This window comes from Dromiciops gliroides, chromosome 1 (genome assembly GCF_019393635.1).
Source record: "Dromiciops gliroides isolate mDroGli1 chromosome 1, mDroGli1.pri, whole genome shotgun sequence".
Classification (NCBI taxonomy): Eukaryota; Metazoa; Chordata; class Mammalia; order Microbiotheria; family Microbiotheriidae; genus Dromiciops; species Dromiciops gliroides.
The window spans coordinates 616,309,900-616,331,451 of record NC_057861.1 but is presented as its reverse complement, the minus strand read 5'-3'; the positions used below and the strand labels follow the sequence as shown (position 1 = coordinate 616,331,451).

Sequence of the window (21,552 nt, the reverse complement as noted above, 5' to 3'; positions counted from 1 at the left end):
TTTTGGTCATTTTAGAGGTGTGTTTGATGCTTCCCTGAAAATGGCTGGGTTCTATGGATTGTATACTTGGTTGACTCACACCATATTTGGAATCAATATTGTCTTCATTCCATCAGGTAACCAACATGCCATAAACTCAATTGTATTGTTTTTAAAGATATTTAGAGCATTTTATAGAATATTGTTACTTTGGTAGGGGCATGTATTATTCCCCAGGTTTGAAGTATTACTTTTTTTTTCTAATTCTAGCTGAGAAGTCTTTGGAGAATTGGACTCAGAATATGTTTTGGCATATATTTTAAAACATTTGTAGTGATTGTCTAACAGCAAATGTTTTTGTAGCCTTGTGATTATGTCCTATAGAATGTTGTTGTTATTGTTATTATTGTTACTTTCTGGGGCTAAGACTCATTATTCCTCTACTGCTACCTGAGCTACCTACACATCTTTTCTGAGTTCCAAGCAATTCCTGGAACCATCTAGCACTCTCTTTATAATTGAACTCTTTTGGGGTTCATCCTACGTGTTATAAAGTTAGAGAAAAAGAAAAAAGATTAAAGAGGTAGGAGACTCAATCAGCAAGCATTTATTAAGCACTCACTATGTGCTAAGTGTTGGGGATATAAAGACAAAAATAAAACATTCCTTATACCAAGGAACTTACATTCTATTGGGGAAAATAGCGTGTGTACACATAAATACATAGGAGGTCATTTGGTGGGGCAAGTGAAGCATAAGCAGTTGAGGGAATCAAGAAAAGCCTCATATAGGAGGTGGCACTTGAACTGAGTTCAAAGGAAACTAAGTATTTTAGGATGTAAAGGGGAAAGTACCATTCATATATGGGGGGACAGACTGCAAATGAATGGGGAACAGGATATCATGTCATATGTCAAGTAGGCCAATCTGACTGACCCATTAGGGTGCAATGGGGATAAATATGTAATATTCCTGGAAAAGCCAGAGCCAGATTGCAAAAGACTTATTTTTTAGGAAAATAAATTTTTATTGATGTCTTTTTTGATATTACCATAGTTTCCTTCATACCCCTCCCTTTAGCCTCCCAGAGATCCATTCTCTATAACAAATATTTTTTAAAACACAAAAAGAAAAAGGGGGGAGGAATCATAACAGCAATACATTGAAAAAGTCTGAGAATATATACAATATACAACATTTGGGAACCTCCCAACTATGCAAAGGGGTGGGGTTGGAGTATCTTCTCATATGTCTTATTTAGAGCCATGCTTGTTATTGATAATTTTGCAACATTTACGTAAGTCTTTCCATGCTATGCAGAGGAGTTTGTATTTTATTCTAGAGATAAGAGAAGGCCATTGGAGTTTGTTTAAACATGGGAGTGACACAGCCAAACTTGGACTTTAGAAACATCACCTCAGTTCATCAGACTGTATTATGGAGGGGAAGGATTTGAGGCTGAGATCCTAGTTAAGAGGCTCTTGCAAAGGCCCAAGCTAGGCTGACAACCTTGAAAGTAGAGAAAAGGACTAATGTAAGAGATGCTGTAGGTTTGGGAAATGAGTGAATATTTGGCATGAAGGGAGAATTGGGGATCCAGAATGACTCCACCATTGTGAAACTAGATAACTAGAAGGATGGTAGTGCTTTTGACATAAATAAGGAAGTTCGGAAGAGATATGGGTTGGGGGAGGAGGGCAGATGAGTTTATTTTGGGGTATATTAAATTTGAAGTGCATATAGGACATCAAGTTGGAAATGTCCAGTGGTCATCTGGTGATATGAGAAACTAGAGTTCAGGAGAGAGGTTACAGTTGTGTGTATATGCATACATGCATTTGAGAGTCATCTGGAAGACAGAGCCTTGGGACTGCATGCAAGCACATGCGTGCACGCGCACGCGCGTGCAAGCATACACACACACACACACACAGAGGGAGTGGAAGAGCAGCCAGATAGTCAGGAAGAGAACCACAAGAGATCATCTTGAAAACATAGAGAGAGAGTACCAGGAGATGAATCAGCTCACTAGTGTCAAGGGCTTCATGCAAAAAAGTCAAGAAAAATGAAGACTGAGAAAAGGCAACTGAGATCGTTGGTCACGTCGGAAAAAGAAGTGTAAGGTGATAAGAGTCATGAAGTCAGAAAGTAGATTATAAGAAGTTTAGAAAGGAAGTAAAGTGAGGCGAGTGAAGCTGGTTGTTTCTGGTGATTTGGCTGTGAAAGGGAGGAGAAAGAATGATCACATGAGGGGACATTAGCTTCGAGAGAGAGTTTTATAAGGATGGAGGAAGCCTGGGCTTTTGTGTGTGGGCAACAGTGAAGTTCTCAATAGATAAGGAGGGGGCAGCTAGGTGGCACAGTGGATAAAGCACCATCCCTGGATTCAGGAGGACCTGAGTTCAAATCCGGCCTCAGACACTTGACACTCACTAGCTGTGTGACCCTGGGTGCCCTACCCCCCAAAAAATACAGATAAGGAGATTGAAGATTAGAGAGAATGAGAAGTGATAGATGTGGATAGGTAGAAGAGCCAATATCAAGGAGTCATCAGAAGAGACAGTAACCAGATTCATAGAACCAAACATTTCAAAAACAAAGATAATATCTCCTGCTTGGGAGCATGCCAGGTTGAGTAGGAACTCTACAGCTAAAATGACACCTTTGTGTTTAGTTTTAGTGTGTCTAGTAGTCACATCATCCTTATAGCCCAGGTCAACTTCTTGTCTAGTTGCAGGCTTTCTTCATTTCCTGAGTCACCTATGTAACCTCAATCAAATCACATAATGTCACTGAGGTTTAATTTCCTTCTCTGTAGAATAAGAAAGTTGGATTAGATGATCTGTAAATTCCCTTACACCTCAGAAACCTGTGAAGCTTAAATTCCAGGTTGGCTTAAAATTTGTTATAAAGGACCAGCACATTCCACCTTCCCAGCTTTAGACTGGCATGGGTAATTTTCAGACTGACTAAAGGCTCTGGAGGGTCCTGGTCTTTTTTTCTGTTCTCTTACATCCCCAGGTAAGTAAAGGCAAGACAGCCCTTGGGGATCACCTTCAAGGGACAATGCCTGGAGCTTACCATGTTCTAAATACATCTTCACTTTTATCAGAAGCAAGTTTTGGGTCACTTGTGAAAGAACAGTGCCTCTAACTTTTTGGCAGCCTCAAGGCCTGGGAAAGAAACTTGGTCATTAGCAATTTGGCCAGGAAAGTGTTCCTGCTACTACTGAAAAGTTGTCATTGTCATTTAATTATGATTGGCACCTCTCTCATTTGTTAAAATTCCCAAAAGTGCTTTTCTCATTGGATTCTTTTAAAAGCCTTTTAAGATGGCCATGGCAAGGAAAGTTGTCCCCATTTTACAGATGAAGAAACGAAGTACTGGAGAAATGACATGACTTGAAGGAGGTGACAGTGCGTTAGTGGCAGGGCTGAGACTAAAATGTAATCCAAGCGTTCTTTCCACTTCACCAGGCTTTGTGTGTGGGAATTCTTCAGTAAACACTATTCCTTCAGTTCACTGAAGCTTGACTTCAGTTAATCAGTTTAACCTTCAGTTATTTTTTTAATCCATTAATCCAGTACACTACATTCCTTGAACATTCCAATGAATTTGGGTTATTTTACTGTATGTGAATTTGGAGGGGGTGTTTTTCCTTTTGCAAAGAATTAACAGTTTTTTGTTTACTATTTTGCTATGGTATGAAGTTTATTTTCTTTTGACTTTTTTAGCGTTAGCAGCGATCCTTGGAGCAGTACCATTTCTGGGAACGTATTGGGCAGCAATACCTGCAGTCTTAGATCTGTGGCTTACTCAGGGAGAAGGATGTAAAGCCATTTTGCTTCTGGTTTTTCACCTCTTACCAACCTACTTTGTAGATACTGCAATCTACTCAGATATATCAGGGTAAGTATTTTACAAAACTAACAGCAATATTAGTTGTAATCATGTCAGTGTCTTCACATTTTTTTTAAAAATTAATTTTGGAGGGTTTTTAGGCTTTCTTACTCTAGCAGCCTTTGTGTTTCTATTGCCATTGCAAAACTTTAGTAAAATCTGACTTCATAAAATAGGGCTATTTATGTTACTGAAGAAACATATTTGGTACATCAATTGGCTGCATATAAATACTGAGTGATGTACAAGAATTGACATAAAAATAATATTCAGGCAATGTATGATGAATCAACAGACCTTTATTAAATGTCTACTCTGTGCCAGGCACTGTATTAGACATTGAATTGGAAAGTGAAGTTAGCCAGTCATGTGCCAAGAGTAAGAAATAACAGAGTGGGCGTTGCAGTTACCAATGAAATGTGAAAAGATCTAGAGGAAAACCTCTAATTTGTTGGGGGGATTCAATAAGGATTCTTGAAAGGAAGGTATAGATATGAATTGCCCAGGTTGAAAAGACAGAGATATGTTATAATCTGCACCACTAGAGTGAATATCCACATCAGTATGATCACAGATCCGTTGAAGAATTAAAGTAAGGAAGTATATAACTGAATGTCAAAATAAATGAAAATTGTAGGCAGACTCATGTTTTAGTTGTATCTTACATGGAGAAAGACAGATTGCTAGATATATACCAAAATGAAGTCAGTGTTTTGTTTCAGAACTTTCCCATTTAAAAAAAAAAGCTTTTTAAAATAAAATATCCATATCTTAAAATAATTTTCCTTGTCCATTCTAATAATTTCAGCTCTTTTGTTGTTGTTTCATTTTGCTCCTGACCTGTGAGGAAGTCCCAGTATAGCAATTCCATTGATGCAGATCAGCAACTAAACTTGCAGTTTTACTGTTGCCCAGGGCAGCAGAAGTTAAGTGGCTTGCCCATGTCACAGAGGCAAGCCCCAAGCGTTCCCTCATTCCATGACTAGCCTTTTATTTGTTACATCACTCTACCTCTCAGTTTCAACATAAACCTTTAATTTTGACATGTAGCAATTCCATTTCAGTCCATATTCTCCTATAACAGTGTACCTTCTAGGGAAAAAAAGAACTGCATTTCTATATCTTTTTTTAAGATTTTTTTTATTCTAAAGTGTTTGTAATTAAGGTTTGGGGAATTTTTTAAGGCAGCAACTTTAAAAAGCAGTTTATGTTAGAAGCCTGTAACAGGTTGTAAAGTCTGCTAGAAACCTGATACAACAAAGGAAACATTTCCTATATTAATTGAACATTGACCAGAGAGGGAAGGTTGATTAGAACTGATGTAATGGGGGGCAGTTAGGCGGCGCAGTGGATAAAGCACTGGCCCTGGATTCAGAAGGACATGAGTTCAAATCCGGCCTCAATAGTAATGCTTCTTACATCCAAGGAATATGAAACAGAGAAAACCACAGGAAGAATCCTTGTCCCCTAAGATAAAGGACAGAAAGAGATGATTATTTAAAAAAAAAAAATTTTTTAAAGCAGGGCAATGAGGGTTAAGTGAGTTGCCCAGGGTCACACAGCTAGTAAGTGTCAAGTGTCTGAGGTCAGATTTGAACTCAGGTCCTTCTGAATCCAGGGCCAGTGCTTTATCCACTGTGCCACCTAGCTGCCCCCCAGAAAGAGATGATTATAGAAGAGTGCTCCAAACTGGTTAGGAAAGCTAAAGAGTCAGATCAATGCCTTGGCTTCCCTCCATTTGGTTAGAAATAGACTAATAGACACTCTTGCTGCTAACTTGCTCTAAAGAAAGATCTGAGCAGGAGAATAGGTCACAGATATCTAGCACACAAGGCCTGGGGAATTTTGATACATTGAGCATAAGAAAGAGAGAGTTAGAAGTTTCTCAAAGTACAAAGAACTAAAGTTGTAGTGATGATTTAAAAGGTAAAATATATTGGAAAAGGATATTTCAATTTTAGCCTGAAATCATATTTCCTCAAACCTTGCTCTTAATTTTGTATCACATTATTTATAATTAGAAAATAATAAATATTTATGCTGTTATTTTACTAAGATATTTAAAATGGGACATCTTTGGCACCATTGGGGAATGAGGCATTTCCCATAAATGAATTTTCTATATAATTGAAATGTACTCTTTTGAGCTCCCTATCTTTTTTTTTTTAATGTTAACCATTTTTGATGGAAATCTTTGTTTTTTTACTCCAGACCTATGACTTTATTAATATTGGGAAATCCCCATAAGGAAATTCCCCCTACTTGTACAGCTAGGCAACTGGTCCATAGCTTTTGGTCTCAATTACCTGGGACTCTGAGAAGTTGTGGCTTGCCCAGGGTCACACAGTATATGACAAAGATGAGACTTGAACACATGACTTCTTGACTCCAAAGTCCAGCAGTTTATCCACTATCTCACTCTAGTTCATGAAAATCTTTATACAAAATGTACATTAGAAACAATTCTGCTTTCTCAAATAGAGTAGACTATAATCTTTTTTTGATACCCCAAAAATTATCATTAAGAACAGTGGCTATTGGCAGCTTGTGCTGCTCAGGGGAAGGTGTTGGAAGAGGGTGGGGGAGGAAGGGAAGGGAAGAGACAAGGAGAAGGAACTAAGTATTTATATAGTACTTACTCTGTGCCAAGCACTGTGTTAAGGGACTTTTTAAAAAAAAACAAATATTATTTTACTTGATCCTTACAACAATCCTGCAAAGTAGGATAACATTCCCCTTTTAAAGTTGAGGAAACTGAAGCAAATGGATAAAGTGACTCGTCCACGGTTACACAGATAGTAAATACCTGAGGCCAGATTTAAATTCAGGCCTTCCTGAGTCCAGGCCCATTGCTTTGTCCACTGTACCACCAGCTGCCCCTACTCTACAGTAATAACTTATTGGTTTATAGCTCCTACTCAAGCTGCTTCAGCCTTTTGTGCTGAAGATCTGATATAAAAATAGCTCACTCTTCTGTGGTGCTTTATGGTTTAAAAAGAACTTTCATCACATCCCTGTGAGGGTAAATAGTGCCAATATTATTATCCTTTTACAGATGAAGACACTAGGGTGCAGAGTGATGCATTCATTGTCTTGTCCTTGGTTCCCTAGGCATTGTCTGTCAAAGCTAAAGCACAGAAAAATGTTTTTCATGGTTCCCTGTTCTCTCTGTGGTCCACTGTTTTTTATTCAGTGTGCTCTGTGTGACTGGCTATTACAATTCATTATCTTATTTTACACACTTTTGTTGGAATAATGTTCCGGGGATGTTGCTCACCTGGGTGATACCATGTTTCCCATTTGAAAGTCCTTGACTCAAAGAGGGAATAACATACACACTCAAGTGGGTATAGTAATATATTTTTCCCTGAGGGAAAGTGGGAGGGGAAGGGGATAAGGTAGGGGAGAGGCAAAGGAAGGGAGGGCAGATTGGGGGAGGGGGCAGTAAAAAGCAAAACACTTTTGAGGAGGGATAGGATAAAAGAAGGTAGAAAATAGAGTAAATATCAAGGGGAGGGAATAGGATGAAGGGTAATACAGTTAGCAATAGTAACTATGAAAGAAATGATGAGCAGGATGGTATCAGAAGGACGTATGAAAATGCACATAATCAACAGAGAAAGAACTGATGGTATCTGAATACAGATTGAAGTATAATTTTATTTGTTAGTTCCTCTTTCTAAAGTCATTTTGTCAGGGAAGCTAGGTGGTACAGTGGATAAAGCACTGGTCCCGGATTCAGGAGGACCTGAGTTCAAATCCCATCGAAGACACTTGACACTTACTAGCTGTGTGACCCTGGGCAAGTCACTTAACCCTCATTGCCCCCCCCCCAAATTATTTTGTCTATTTTCTTTTACAACCTGACTAACGTGAAGTTGTTTTGCATGACTGCACATGTATGACTTACATTGATTTGCTTGATTTCTTAGGAAGGGTTGAGGAAGGAGGGAAGAAGAAAATTTAGAACACAAAGTTTTAAAATACCAATGTGAAAAAATTTGGGTTTTTTTTTACATGTAACTTGGGGAAAATTCTAAATTGAAAGGGTTCTTGATTTGAAGCCAGAGGACCTAGATTCAAATCCACCCTTCACTTAACTTGAGGCAAATCTCAGTTTCTCAGAGCACTTGAGCTTTGTAGTGGTCATTACAGCTTTGAAGACTTTTTTCCACTTTACCTTCAGGTTTTTTTGCTCGATTCTGAATGGTTCCGATTGCCAGAAGTCTGATTACCAAAGAAGTGGGGCAGGAATTTTTTGTTTGTTTTTTAGAGGGACTACTGGGCCTGCAATTTCTTGAGCATAAGAAATTGTAAATGAGTAAACTCCCCCTAATAATATATCTGTTCTTCACTTTACAACCTTGAAGACTTGCCTAATGTGGGTCATTATTGTATCTTTTTCCATTAAAATAACAATGTAATTGTGTTATGCTCACCTGCTAGCCCATGCAACTGTATTCCTTTTTCACCACTGTTTCTCTGGTACCAATGATCCAATCATAGAAATAATGTCTAGGAGCAAATAATCAGTTTCTCTAACACTGACCTTCCCATTCCAACTTATAAAGTTATAATAAACATCATAGACCTCATGGGCATGAAATCTATGGAAATGAACCCAATCAGTTATCTCGTCAACTTGGATATTCCTTCCAACAGTGTACATCACAGCTCATCCTTGATTGTCCCATCCTGTGCAACTCATGCATGTCCTCCTAACCTTATAAAGGCTTTCCTTACTTTCTCCTCAGAGTTCAATTAACTGCATTCATTGGAGGAGTGGAGAGATAATGGTGCTGAGGATTAAACATTTCCTATGCTGTTTTTACAGTGAATTCATGATTTAAATTCTTAAAATTTGTTTTTTATTTCATTTTATTTGAAAAGTAAGATCACATAAGCTTTTTTTTCAAATTGACATGAATTTTTTGCTTTTTTAAATGTTTTATTAAAAAGCAAATTGATATTGAACAGCAGTATAACCAGCTAAACCTGCTTAGTAATTACTGACATTTAGATTCATTTAAGTGCATAAACTATAGTAATTGTATATGTGACCTCCTTAGCATTCTTTCTCATTTACTTTTCCCCTTATGGTTGTAGAGAGTTTGTTTTTTTCTGGTTCGTTTTCTTAGATTATTTTGTATCAATTTTAACAGATTTCCCTGTGTACCTCATACCTGTCAGTCTTAATTGCATTATAGCAGTGGTTCTCAAATTTTTCAAAGCACAGTGTTAATTCCCAAAGGATTTTTTTTCCTTTCTTTGTATCCCCAGTGATTAGTATGCTGCTTGGCATACAGTAGTGTTTAATATATTTATTTATTTATTTGTTTGTTTGTTTGTTTGTTTATTTATTGAATGATTAACTGACCATAGGAATTACAGCACAATATAGAAGAGTCAAGAAACTTATGTATGTATGTGATAACAAGTGTAAGTTCAACACAATTCCAGCACGCCTAGATAAAATTTAATGTACAGGGGCAGCTAGATGGCGCAGTGGATAAAGCACCAGACCTGGATTCAGGAGTACCTGAGTTCAAATCCAGCCTCAGACACTTAACATTTACTAGCTGTGTGACCCTGGGCAAGTCACTTAACCCTCATTGCCCTAAAAAAACAAACAAACAAAAAATTTTATGTACGGCATTTGAGAACCACTGCATTATTATATCTACTGTATAATTCACTACAATTTATTTAACCATTTGGAATTTTAGGTTGCTTCCAATTTTTGTCTGTACAAATAGCATTGCTATGAAAATCTTTGACAGATAGTTCTTTTGTTTTTTATTACACTTTCTGGGTATCTTACAGACCATGATACTATTGTGTCAAAGAATGAGATTTTTTTTTTAATTTTATTTTTATTTTCAGGTCCAAATTTTCTCCCTTCCTCAGCTACCTCCACCACTCACTGAGAAGTCAAGAAATATACCTATTATACATGCAAAACATTTCCTCATTGGCCATTTCTTTTTTTTTTAATTTTTATTTTTTGGTGAGGCAATTGGGGTTAAGTGGCTTGCCCAGGGTCATACAGCTAATAAGTGTCAAGTCAGGTCCTCCTGACTCCAGGGCCGGTGCTGTATCCACTGCTCCACCTAGCTGCCCCTTCATTGGTCATTTAAAAAAAAAAAAGAAGCTATAATTAATTTTGTAACTTATACTATGTAATGTCAGATTTCTGTCCAGAAAGATTTTTAAAAGATTAAGTTAGACCAGTAATAGATAAATGTACCTGTACCTCTACAACCTTGGCAGCATTGCATTTTGTTACTGTTAATCATGTTTGTCCATTTGATGAGTGATGTGATGCCTCAAAATAGTTTTAATTTGCATTGCTCTGATTATTAGTAACGTTGAGCTTTTTTTTGGAGTGATTATCAGCATGGTCTTTTTCCTTTTTAAAAAAATTTGTTTCATATGTTCTAACCATTTATCTGACCAGAAATTGCCATTTTGACTTTTTAACAGTCCCTTAGCTTTTAGATGTCAAGTCTTTAAAATCCATATTTGCCTAGCAAATATAGCCTTTCATGTGTAATCTGTTTGTGTTGTTATTTCAGAGGAGGACATCCTTACTTGACTGGTTTAGCAGTGGCTGGTGGAGCGTACTACTTAGGCCTGGAAGGAGCGATCATTGGCCCCATACTTCTCTGTATCCTCGTAGTTGCTTCTAATATCTATAGTGCCATGTTACTAAGTCCTACTAACTCCATGCCTACCCCAAGTCAGACACTGTGGCCTCTACAGACACAACGGTAAGTTATGATAAAGAAATGTCTCTAAAGTGAATGTGCATGTCAAACTAACGGATGTTCTTCCTCTTTTCCACGAAGTTTGATTTAGTTAAACAGTGAATAAATATTTGAGTGTCTAACACTATATTCAGAGCTATAGAGAATATGAGAAAAAAATATGTAGCCTAGCCCTGTCTTTGAGGAATGTATAGTCTTGGTCTTGTTTGTCTTATTCGGTTGAAGCCAGACAAGAAATCTGTTGTGAGGCTGTTCTAAAATCTCTTAAATGTGTGTCCTGAACTTCATTAAATTATTGAGCATAGAGAGCCCCTGTATGAACAGAAAGCAGTTTGTGAGTTAGAGCTTTAGAGCTAGCTGGCTCTATGTTAAACTCATTGTTTATGGGCAAAAGGAAAGGAGCAATGACATTTCTGTAAAAAGAATGAAAAGAGAAGGAGGCATTCAGATGCAAAAAGCCTTTGTTTTAATTCACACCTGGCCCTTTTGTTGCTTTTGCCTTTCCACAATGATAATAAAATGAGATGTGGCTATTTCCTAGTCACTGCCTTTTTTAACTTGGTCAAAACAAGTGAAATCCTGAAAGCATACCTAAAAATGCTGTTATCTAAGTTTTAGTTTGAAATTAAAATTATTTTACAAAAGATTTTAAGCACTTTACCCATGTAATCTAACCAGAGTTAAAAATTCATTATCCTGCTATCTAGTTAGGTCCTTAACTTCTCAAGGATTAGGCACCCCCACACACATACTTTTTTGCATCTCTGATAAGTACTTTTAGTTTACATAAAAATAAGTGTTTGGGGGTAGAGGGGAGCTGGTGCTAGGTTGAATATTCTGTTCCCTGAGATGAGTTTGAGGCTGGGGGAGGGGTGGTGGTAGTTCAAATTGTTTTCACAGTTTGCTTCCATTTGACTTCAAACTTCTATATTGGTAAAAAGGATGAAAGGCAGTCCAATATATTGGAAGGAGAATTGGAGGGAAAATAGTATTGAACTGATTTTAGTCATGGTTCTACCAGAAATGACATTGAGCAAGAGACTTCCCTCCTCTAGATGTGTTTCCTCTATAGGAGTTGGACTAAGTGACCTCCTTCCAGCTTTAACATTCCATGTTTTATTCACCTACTCTCTATGCTTAACTATAATTAATATTTCCCAAAAGACTGTCAGATGGCCTAGACAAAGTGTTATGTATCTTGTATCAATCTCTTCCTATATCTTTACCTCAAGCAGGATATTTTATATATCTCTTAGACAAATGGAATACCTTTGTTCAATAGCATTAGTATTTTCAAAGGGTGTCAAAGTTAAGAGAGTCTGAAAGTGCCATATCTAGAAGTGCCATTAGTAAGCAAGTGGTCTGATATACAAGTAGGTGTTAATCTAAACTCCCCAAAGCTATGGGCTACCAAAAAAGCCTGATAGAATTTATAAGTAGATTGGCCTTTAGTAGCAGAAATACAACTCTGTTTAAATAAGTTATTTTTTTCCCAAAAAACTATACTATTGGGGCAGCTAGGTGGTGCAGTGGATAGAGCACCGGCCTTGGAGTCAGGAGGACCTGAGTTGAAATCCGGCCTCAGACACTTAACACTTACTAACTGTGTGACCCTGGGCAAGTCACTAAACCCCAATTGCCTCACTAAAAAAATTAAAAAACAATAAAAAAACTATACTATTTCCTAGGGATTTTTCCCCCAGATTGTAAAAATATACAAGGATACAAAATTCACTCAGAAAAGGTTCTTAGAACCATAAATACAAAATCTCTCAGCACCGTGGTCCTTGAGTCCTAGCTTATTTCACCAAACCTGAAGATAGGCAAAGAAATGGAGCTGTGCTGAGAATGCTTGGTGGGGCATTTAGGGGCTGTTAGATAAGTAGCAGTAAGTGTGCTTTCTCCTGCACCAAGAATGACTGCTAAGGGCAAGCTTAGCCTTCCCTAAAGCCACAAGAAGCCATGTACATTATCAGCAATTCTACCCCCAACCACCCAAAAGTTGCCATTTTAATAGTCTTTAGATATGTTTATTACAGGTCTAAAAGGATTATAAAATTTTTAATTTATTCATAATCTGTCAGAGATGGATCTCAATTTTTTTAACAGGTGGGGAAACTGGGCCTTACTGTATATTTTGGTTAGGTAAATATGAATGTAATAACATAAGTATGTTTCTTTCCCTGCTGTTAGATTTTTTTTCTTGAAAAAATAAACAATGTTCCTTTAAGTAAAGACATTTTCTTATGTTACTACTTTCAGAGGAATTTCTGAAGATCCAAAATCATCAGAGTGATATTGCACCAACTTCTTTAAGAAATTCTCCTTCCTATAAATTCAGAACAGCCATGGACTTCTTCAGTCCTTCTAGCTGTAATGATCAAGGAAGGCCAAGTGAGCAGCATTTTGGAAAGAAAATGTTTCTACTGGCCTGCAAATGGAACACTTTGATTTGCAAGAAAGAACAAATGCTGCTGGTGGATTTGTATATTAACATGCAACCTTACAGCAAAGAAACTTGTTTGATGATTATTTTTTAGAAAATTACCTTGAAAAGTTTTAAGTTATACACTAGGGTCATGGCTGTTACCTGCTGAACAGCTGACTTGGATGTTTTCCTCTCTGGTAATCGGTTTTGTTCAAATAGCTTTGAAAAGGGCAAAATCATAGTTGTTTTTTCCTGAAGTGTTTAGGGAGATGAAGGATATATGTGCTTCCAGTAATTTTAAGAGTTCTGAAGTACCTGTTATTAAAAGTGCATATAACATAATTAATTTATTCTGCTTTAAGAAATTTGTTTTAAAATATTTCCATAATCACTTTTCCATGAAGAGTACTTTCAACTTAGAGATTTGCAGCATTCAACTGTGTGAGAAGGAAGGATAGATGATCCTTCCATCCTCTTTCCCTGCCTCCTTGCCATTGTTAAGAAAGAAGAAACTGTTATGAAAACAGCTGACTTGGAATTTAGATTTTACCCCTAAATGACCCAGAAAGACTTCCCTATGTATAAAAATGTAGCCACATTCCTAATATTGAAATGAAGTACTTTTTTTGGCTGCTTTTGCTAGCCCTGCAATTATTTTTAAAAATAGGATGTACGATTATGCATTTTCCCCTATGTTTTAAATGGGGATATCAAGTGCAGCAATGGTTTGATTTCTAAATCTGGTTTTTCTTCACATTTGAAATTCTGCTAACATCATTTATTTATTTTTATTAATAACACCTTGAGTTTATAGGACACATTTAACTTTTTAAAGCATTGTTATTACTGTTACCATTTTCATCCACATAGATTGAGATACAGTATAGCAGGTACTATTGTCCCCATTTTACAAATAAGACTATTACGGTCATGCCTCGTTTTAGGGCTGGAAGGGATTTCAGTTATCTGCTGTCCCCCTTGTTTTAACGATTAGGAAACTGAGGCCCAAAATAGTTTCAATGGCATTCCCAGTCTCTCATATGTAGTAAAGTAGTGGTGTTGACATTTGAATCCAGGTCTTCTGACTTAGAAAAATCTGATGTCCTTTGTGCTATACCACACTGCCTAGTGAATGCTTCAAAATATATCATTTAATTGATGTGGATACTTCCTGCAAATTTAGAACAAAAGCTTCCACACCTTAGTCTATTAAAAGAATCTCATGAGTTATTATGGCCATAAAACTTTAATCAACTAGTAGCCAACTTTCTGGTGATGATGAACCTCTGAATTTAGTTGGGCTTGTCTTTGGTTGCCTAAAACCTTCCAGACTTTGTATTCCATTTACATAGCCTTTGAGAACCAGTGCCATCTCCTTACCATAATGGAGCTTAGGAAGAGGATTTCAAAAAAGGGACATTTGTATAATATTTTAAGTTGGTTTACAAAGACTGTAGTTATTTTTTTTTCTTGCTTCATGATTTACTCAGTATCAGCATTAAGCCAGATTTCAATAGATGACTATTTGGTGGTTTCTTCCACAAAACACTAGATTCTTTAAATTTAATTTGCCAGCTAGATAATATTCGACTGAGGGCAAAAATCACAAAAGGTAATCAATCCTGCTTTAGTACATCAGTCATGAATGGTTTAGACTTCAGGTGAGCTATCAGATAAATGACAGACAAAATAAAGATCATTCAAATAAATATTCCATTTGCTGTCTTGAAATTTCCACAAAACTAGGACATAGAAAATGTCTGTTACATTAAGGACTTTTCTAGAGGTCCCCAGCTATAGGACCAATGCGCTGATCTTTCTGACAGCAGCCCCATTTTCTTTTTGTGCCTCTTCCGTTTACAGCCCATGTGACCTGAGGCAAGTAGCATTACCTCTCAGGGCCTCCATTTCTTCCTGTAAAATCAAGTAATCTAATTAATTAGATGATTCCCTAGGTTTAGATTCAGTGATTCTCTGCTTTTCAGTCGGTACTACTCCCACTTTAAAATGTGATTCAAAATATAGGTCTCCAGTGTTCTTATATCAAGGAAAAGAGAAGAACGGGCTTAAGAGTATTTTGAATTTCCTGGTAAGTTTTTTTAAATAAAAATGATGGCATGTTTGGTACTGATAAAGCAGTTAAGTACTGAAGAAGCAGTTAAACATGCATTTATGCTATTGCAGAAAAGAAACTAATTTTTTTTTAAATAGCCTTAAGTTCCTGATGTGCTCTTTCTCTGAGGTCTATGAATTAGAGCTTTTCAGCTGTTTACTTGGTGCATATAACATACTATGTCAAATGTAGCTCTTGTATTTTTACTCTGAATATAAATATAAATATTGTATATATGTGTATATACACACACACACACACGCACACACACACATACATCTCTACCCTAATGATATGACAGAGTAAATTTAAATCTGCCCAAGGTCTTTTCAATGTTTGTCTACCTTTCACCTTTCATTCTTCATTTACTGAGCCTGTGTGCATGGCCTGGGCTAGAGGCTAAGGAAGATATAAAAATGAATAAGGAATGAACTGCCCTCAAGGAGGTTCTCATCTTAAAGTGGCCTTTGTCTAAGACAAAATTTTAAATTCTACATAAATAGGGTTCAAATAAAAATATTCTGGTCAGTGACTACAGATGATTCTGTAATGGTAATTAACACACATCTGACACATCTGTACCAGAAATCATGCAAAACATTCTTTATTATGACTCTTAAGACTTATTTAATTTCATCTAAATAACAAGTTGCAAATTGAATAAGAAACACAGATGGCAATCGCTGTCCCCATAACATTGGTTATGTTAATTGAACATTTATTAAGAAATAGCATGGCACAGTGGGTAAAGAGCAGGCTTTGAAGTCAGAAAGACCTGGGTTCAAGTCCCACCTTTAGCATTATGCCTGTAAAGACCCTAAGCAAATCACTTAACCTTAGTGTTCTTCACAACTAGATGAGACCATTTAAATTACAAAGAAGGTGCCAACCTGAATTGGTACAGGTAGCTTCCTTACCTGGGAGATCTCTGTACCAGTGAAATCACATGACCAGTCCCTACCGTATGTCTACAGGGCACTGTACTGAGTGTTGGGCTGAGTTCAGAAATGAAAAAAGAAAAAAAAAATCCTACCCTTAAGGAGCTTACAGTCTGGCTAGGATAGAAGCATATATACAGGGAAATGTAATGCAAGTTCTAACAAGATAAACGTGTAGGAGAGCTCTAACACAGGATGAGAGATCGGGGAAGAAGATGATGTATAACCGTTATGTTCATTGCCATAATAAGTAAATGTGGCCTATTTTCTAATATTAAACATTATGTAACTAATAATATATTAGTTACTGTTTTCACAAGACCTTCATTTGCTTTTATTAAAAATCTCTAACTCCTTACAGGAGAGTTGAATAGTTGTGAGACATCATTAATCATAGATAGAGTCCCCATCCCAGTTATGTCATTTTCTTTGTGAGTTTGGGCAAAATGACTTAACCTCTGAGCCTCAGATCCCTCGTCTACAAATTAAGAATAGTCCTAACCTGTCTTACAGGGTTTTCATGAGGCTCAAATGAAAGACTATTTGTAAAAGCACTTTATAAGTTGTAAAGCACCGTACAGATGTATGGTAATATCATCACTGTTGTTGCTGTCGCTGCTGCTGTTGTTGTTACTGCTATTATCATTGCTGTCGTTTGACTCATACAGTCATTATTTCTTGACCATCCAGAAGTACCAAAAATGTATTACCAAGTACTTGCTTTATCCACTATATTACCTTTTATAATAATTCCACATTTATATCTCATGTTACACCAAGCTTCAGAATTACCCACCTATCAGAAGGTATGGGCATGTTCAATACCTAGTTCTTAATATTGGGCTCTTAAGAAAGATTATTCACGTGGCCTTCCCCCTCGGATTTTCCGGGCAGGTTACTTTCTCAAGCAGCCAGAGTTCTGTCCATATTCCAGTCCTAAGCTTCTAATCCCTCTGTGAGCCTGCTAAACCTTAGTAAAACTTGGAGTCACATTCCAATGGAAGTATCTTCTGCCCAGTTCTTTCAAAATGTTTAGGTAATAGCTAATGAGGAGTAACATTTTAATTTTATTTTTAATTAATGTATGATTGTTAATAATGTTTTATCTCTTGAAGTTAATGATTTGAATATATGTTGTATCTAAAACCACTAAGCATCTTGTTTAATATACAAAGAAGGTGATTATCTCCCTGAATTCTCCTATAATCAGACCACATTTGGAGTATTTTATTCAATTCTAGGCACCACATTTAAGCTGGAGAGTGCCTAGGAGAGAGCAGTCAAAATAGTGAGAATGTTCAAAACCAATCAACAAGGGATAAGTAGGGATATTTAGAATTTTTTTCCATATAGAGGAATTTTTTTTTCCATTTAGAGGAAGGATGAGATAGTCTTTTTGGTCACAGAGAGAACTAAGACCAATAAGAGGAATCTCTAAGGAGCAACTCTTTTTTTGTTTGTTTGGTTTTTGTGGGGCAATGAGGGTTAAGTGACTTGGCCAGGGTCACACAGCTATTAAATAGTGTCAAGTGTCTGAAGCTGGGTTTAAACTCAAGTTTTCCTGAATCCAAGGCCGATGTTTTATCTACTGCTCCACCTAGCTGTAAGGAGGCAACTTCTTAACCATTAGAACTGCCCAAACATGAAATGGATTACTTTATTTAATAGTGGGTATCCTGTCACTGTAGGTTTTCGTGAGAAAACTGAATTGCGTCCTCTTTGGAAATGTTCTAGACGAGATTCCGTTTGTAGAAGGGGTTGGGTATTATGACCTCTGAGGCCCCTTCCAACCTAGTTCCTAGCACATACTAAGCCCTTAATAAATGCTTTCTTTACCTAAGTTATTTAAAATAATCAAAATCATTTTAGCCAAAAATACTTCATCTGTTTCCTAATGCCTTTTATCTACCTGAAATAAGTCTTTAATAGGCTTTTGTGAGATATCTATAAAGGAAATGTGAATTAGTGAATCCATTACTGTATCATTAAATCCTTTAATAAATTTCATAGGTTTCACTGGTAACAGTAGTTTAAGTTCAGACTTTCATGTTGATTGTTAGGTCCTTAAGCTATTATGAAGAACAATTTCTTTGTTATATGCAAAGTATTCCATTGAACTGTTGAAGTTTTCAGTAATAATAGTCCTACCATGTGAAGTATACTTGATACTGATTTTATCCGAATTATATACATTAGTTATCTCATTTGTTCCTCACAACAAGTAAGGCAAGTAGCATTATCTCCATTTGATCTCTCCTGACAGACTTTGTGACTTGCCTAAGTGCCAGAACTAGGACCAAAGCCTGCCTCTTTTGATTCCTTGTCCAGTATTGTTCCCCATTATATTCTGCTGTTGCCTTGTCTACCAGTGCACTTATTAATCTAGGGACAGCTGACATTCTACCTCTCCCTCTATCACCACCACAATCCCTGTAATCTTTTTTTACTGGGTTGGGTTTTTTTTTTCTTGAGTAAAATTAATCACTGATTACTTTGGTGTAGTATGATATCTAAAACACCAAATCTAATGGAATTCTTTCTCACTATAAATTACTAAAGCTGAAGATTGCTTCTTACAGTCAATCTCCATTTTTTTCATTTGTATTTTCCTTTTGAAAATTCACATCAATGTAAATTCTTGGGGGTTTTTTGTTTGTTTTGGGGGATTTTTTTGCAGGGCAAGTGAGGGTTAAGTGACTTGCCCAGGATCATACAGCTAGCAAATGTCAAGTGTCTGAGGCTGGATTTGAACTCAGGTCCTCCTGAATCCAGGGCTGGTACTTTTTCCACTGTGCCACCTAGCTGCTCTATCAATGTGAATTCTTAACAGGGATTTTAAAGTAAGAAACATAGAACTCCAGAGGGCATCTAACTATATTAAGCCCATTCATGTCTTCCACGTTAGTGATGTTGTCTCTCTGGTCTTTATCTGAATGATCTTCCAAGTTAGGGAGGTGAGATTTTTATTTTAAATTGTATGATAAGAAAATGTACTAAGTTTTATTTATTGCTGTCTTGTGAGGGAAACAAATGATAGATGTTTGGTTGCGTGCCAGTAAGGTTCTCTCTACTAAATTGGAATAAACTTTAAAAGTAAGGACAAAAGAAAGTTTACAAACATCTTTTAACATGCAACTTTATTTTTAAAATATGGCTAGCTCTGTCTACAGCTGAAGAAAGCCCATTTAAAATGTAGTTCTACCAGAAAACCTGAATCAGATTTAGACACAAGTTTCCACATTTGGAAAAAAAATGCTTAGAATAGGAACTCTTAACCTGAAGTCCATGGGTCTCCAAAGATAGATTTCAGGGGTTCCATGAACTTTTACAGGAGAAAAATTAGATCTTCATTTTTACTAGCCTCTGATTGAAATGTAGAATATCTTTTAATTATGAATTTTAAAAAGTTATTCTGAGATGGAGTCCATAGGCTTCATCAGGCTGTCATAAGGGGTCCACCATCCCCCCAAAATGTCTAGGAACTCCTGGCTTAGGAGTATAACATTACAGATTTTCACAGGTATAGAAGAACCTCATATATCTTAAAGGAACAAATTATATTAACATACTAATAGAATAGTATTTTAGAGCTAGAAGGAATGTCATCATGGGTGCCTTAAAGATTCTCTTAATGTAACCTCTTCATAACAGATGGGAAAACAGAGGCCCACCCATGTGAATACTGTGCATAGTGGTGACAGAATGTTTCCTGTGTAGTGTGACAGAAGCAAACAAAATCTACCACCACCAACCACAATTGGCAGAATTTCTCTTAACTTTGCCCAGGAGAAAGCTATGCATAGGTCACTTGTGTATGTGGTGCTACCTATTTTATATCTGTTTCCAGTTGTCCTTTTTCAGTTTGTTTTTGTTGACATTTTTTAAAGAATTTTTTTATTTCCTAAAATTTTGAACAATTTTGAGAACTCCGGCCCTTTTTAACAAGGTAGGTTTGTGTTCACCCCTGTTTAAGAACAATTCATTTTTATAATCCTTTATGGTTTACAGAGTATTTTTTATGGATATGGTTTCATAACAAGCCCTTGAGTTAGAATAATTCGAGCATAATTTTCCTCATGTTACAGATGAAAAAACAAGAATGGTGAAATAATTTGTTGTCCAAGGTTACTAAGCTAATGAATTGAACTAGAATTGGAATATAGGTGTCTGACTTAATATTTTGTACTTCTTAGACTACATCATGTTGTCTCTCCAGCATACTTTATTCTTTTGTTAAGCTCAAAAAACAAAAGCCCCACAAATGGCATGGAATTCAATCTCAAGTGAAGTTAGTTTGTCAGAATTCCCTATTTTTTGATGACCAAATGTGTGAGAGAGTCCCTGTGTCTATTTTGGGTAAATTTGAAGAAATACTTGTTGTTGTCCATTCCACTGACACTTTTGTATTTCATACTCACATATACCATTTGATTTTGAAACCAAGATATGTAGCAGTAACTGCATATGTAACAACTTGAAAATATCAACTCTGAGTCAACATATTTCAAACAAAGAGGACATGGTCTGAAATTAGAAACAAAAGCAGAATGAAGGTAGCAAAAACATTCTTTCTTGCACAAATGATATTTCTTAGCTTTCAATTCTTTTGACAAGGTGCCAATGTCACTTCTTTGTAAATGGAAACTATATTTTGAAATAAATTTATCAGTGTTAATGTTTAAAATGTGATTAGTGATTTAAATGAAATCTCATCTCTGTATCAAGTGGCAAAAAAGAGCTCCACTCTGATATGATGGTTAATGAAGAAAAACTTAGACAAATGCACCCATCTTCCTGTCCTTTTTAGCCCTGGGTTGGGGTTGGCTTCTCTTGTTCAAAACCCACTCCACCAACACTCTTGCTATATTTAATTATTGGAAATGGCTTTTTTTAACGTAAGAAGAATCTTTTGGAGAAGATGGTTATGAGGATTAAGGAAGTCATGTAGTATAAGGTCTCTGGTGGAAACCATGTAGGAGGGGGAGCCTTGGGGGTAAGGATGAGTTTGGGTCATTTGAAGGGAGGAAACTGATGAAGAGAAGTTGAGTAAGAGACTTCCATTTAAACGTTTCTTGAGTGACTACATGTGTATAGCACTGTGCTATAACTAGGTACCTGAGGAAATATGACATTACCAAACCCTCAAGAAGCACAGACTGTTAGGGGAAAACAAGATAAATTTCAAGTCGAGTCATGGGTCTGCCCCCTGCACCAGTGAAGATTGTACCTCCTTAATGAAATCTCAAGCTAGCTTCCTAGCTTCATTAGCAGGTAACAGTTCTTGGAGGAACTAAAGAATGTCTAGGATGTCAATGGGTATTAGGGGAGAAAGCATTTCAGGGCAGAAATTTGACAAACCATATTCCTTCAACAAGGTAACTAGGTTAGGATAAAACTGTTGATCAAGTACATGCACTTGTTGATCAG

General features: G+C 36.6%; 1 protein-coding gene across 2 annotated transcripts in view; it reads left to right on the top strand.

The window, feature by feature from the left end:
• Positions 1-20,809, top strand: part of TMEM245 (transmembrane protein 245) — an 81,563-nt gene extending 60,754 nt beyond the window's left edge. For both annotated transcript variants that reach the window (XM_044003221.1, XM_044003216.1), the window contains 4 exons: positions 16-116; positions 3,714-3,888; positions 10,455-10,649; positions 12,909-20,809. In XM_044003221.1, the coding sequence (XP_043859156.1) occupies positions 16-116; positions 3,714-3,888; positions 10,455-10,649; positions 12,909-12,942 (505 nt within the window). In that variant the 3' untranslated portion in view covers positions 12,943-20,809. The remainder of the gene's footprint in view (positions 1-15; positions 117-3,713; positions 3,889-10,454; positions 10,650-12,908) is intronic.
• The last annotated feature ends 743 nt before the right edge of the window (positions 20,810-21,552 follow it).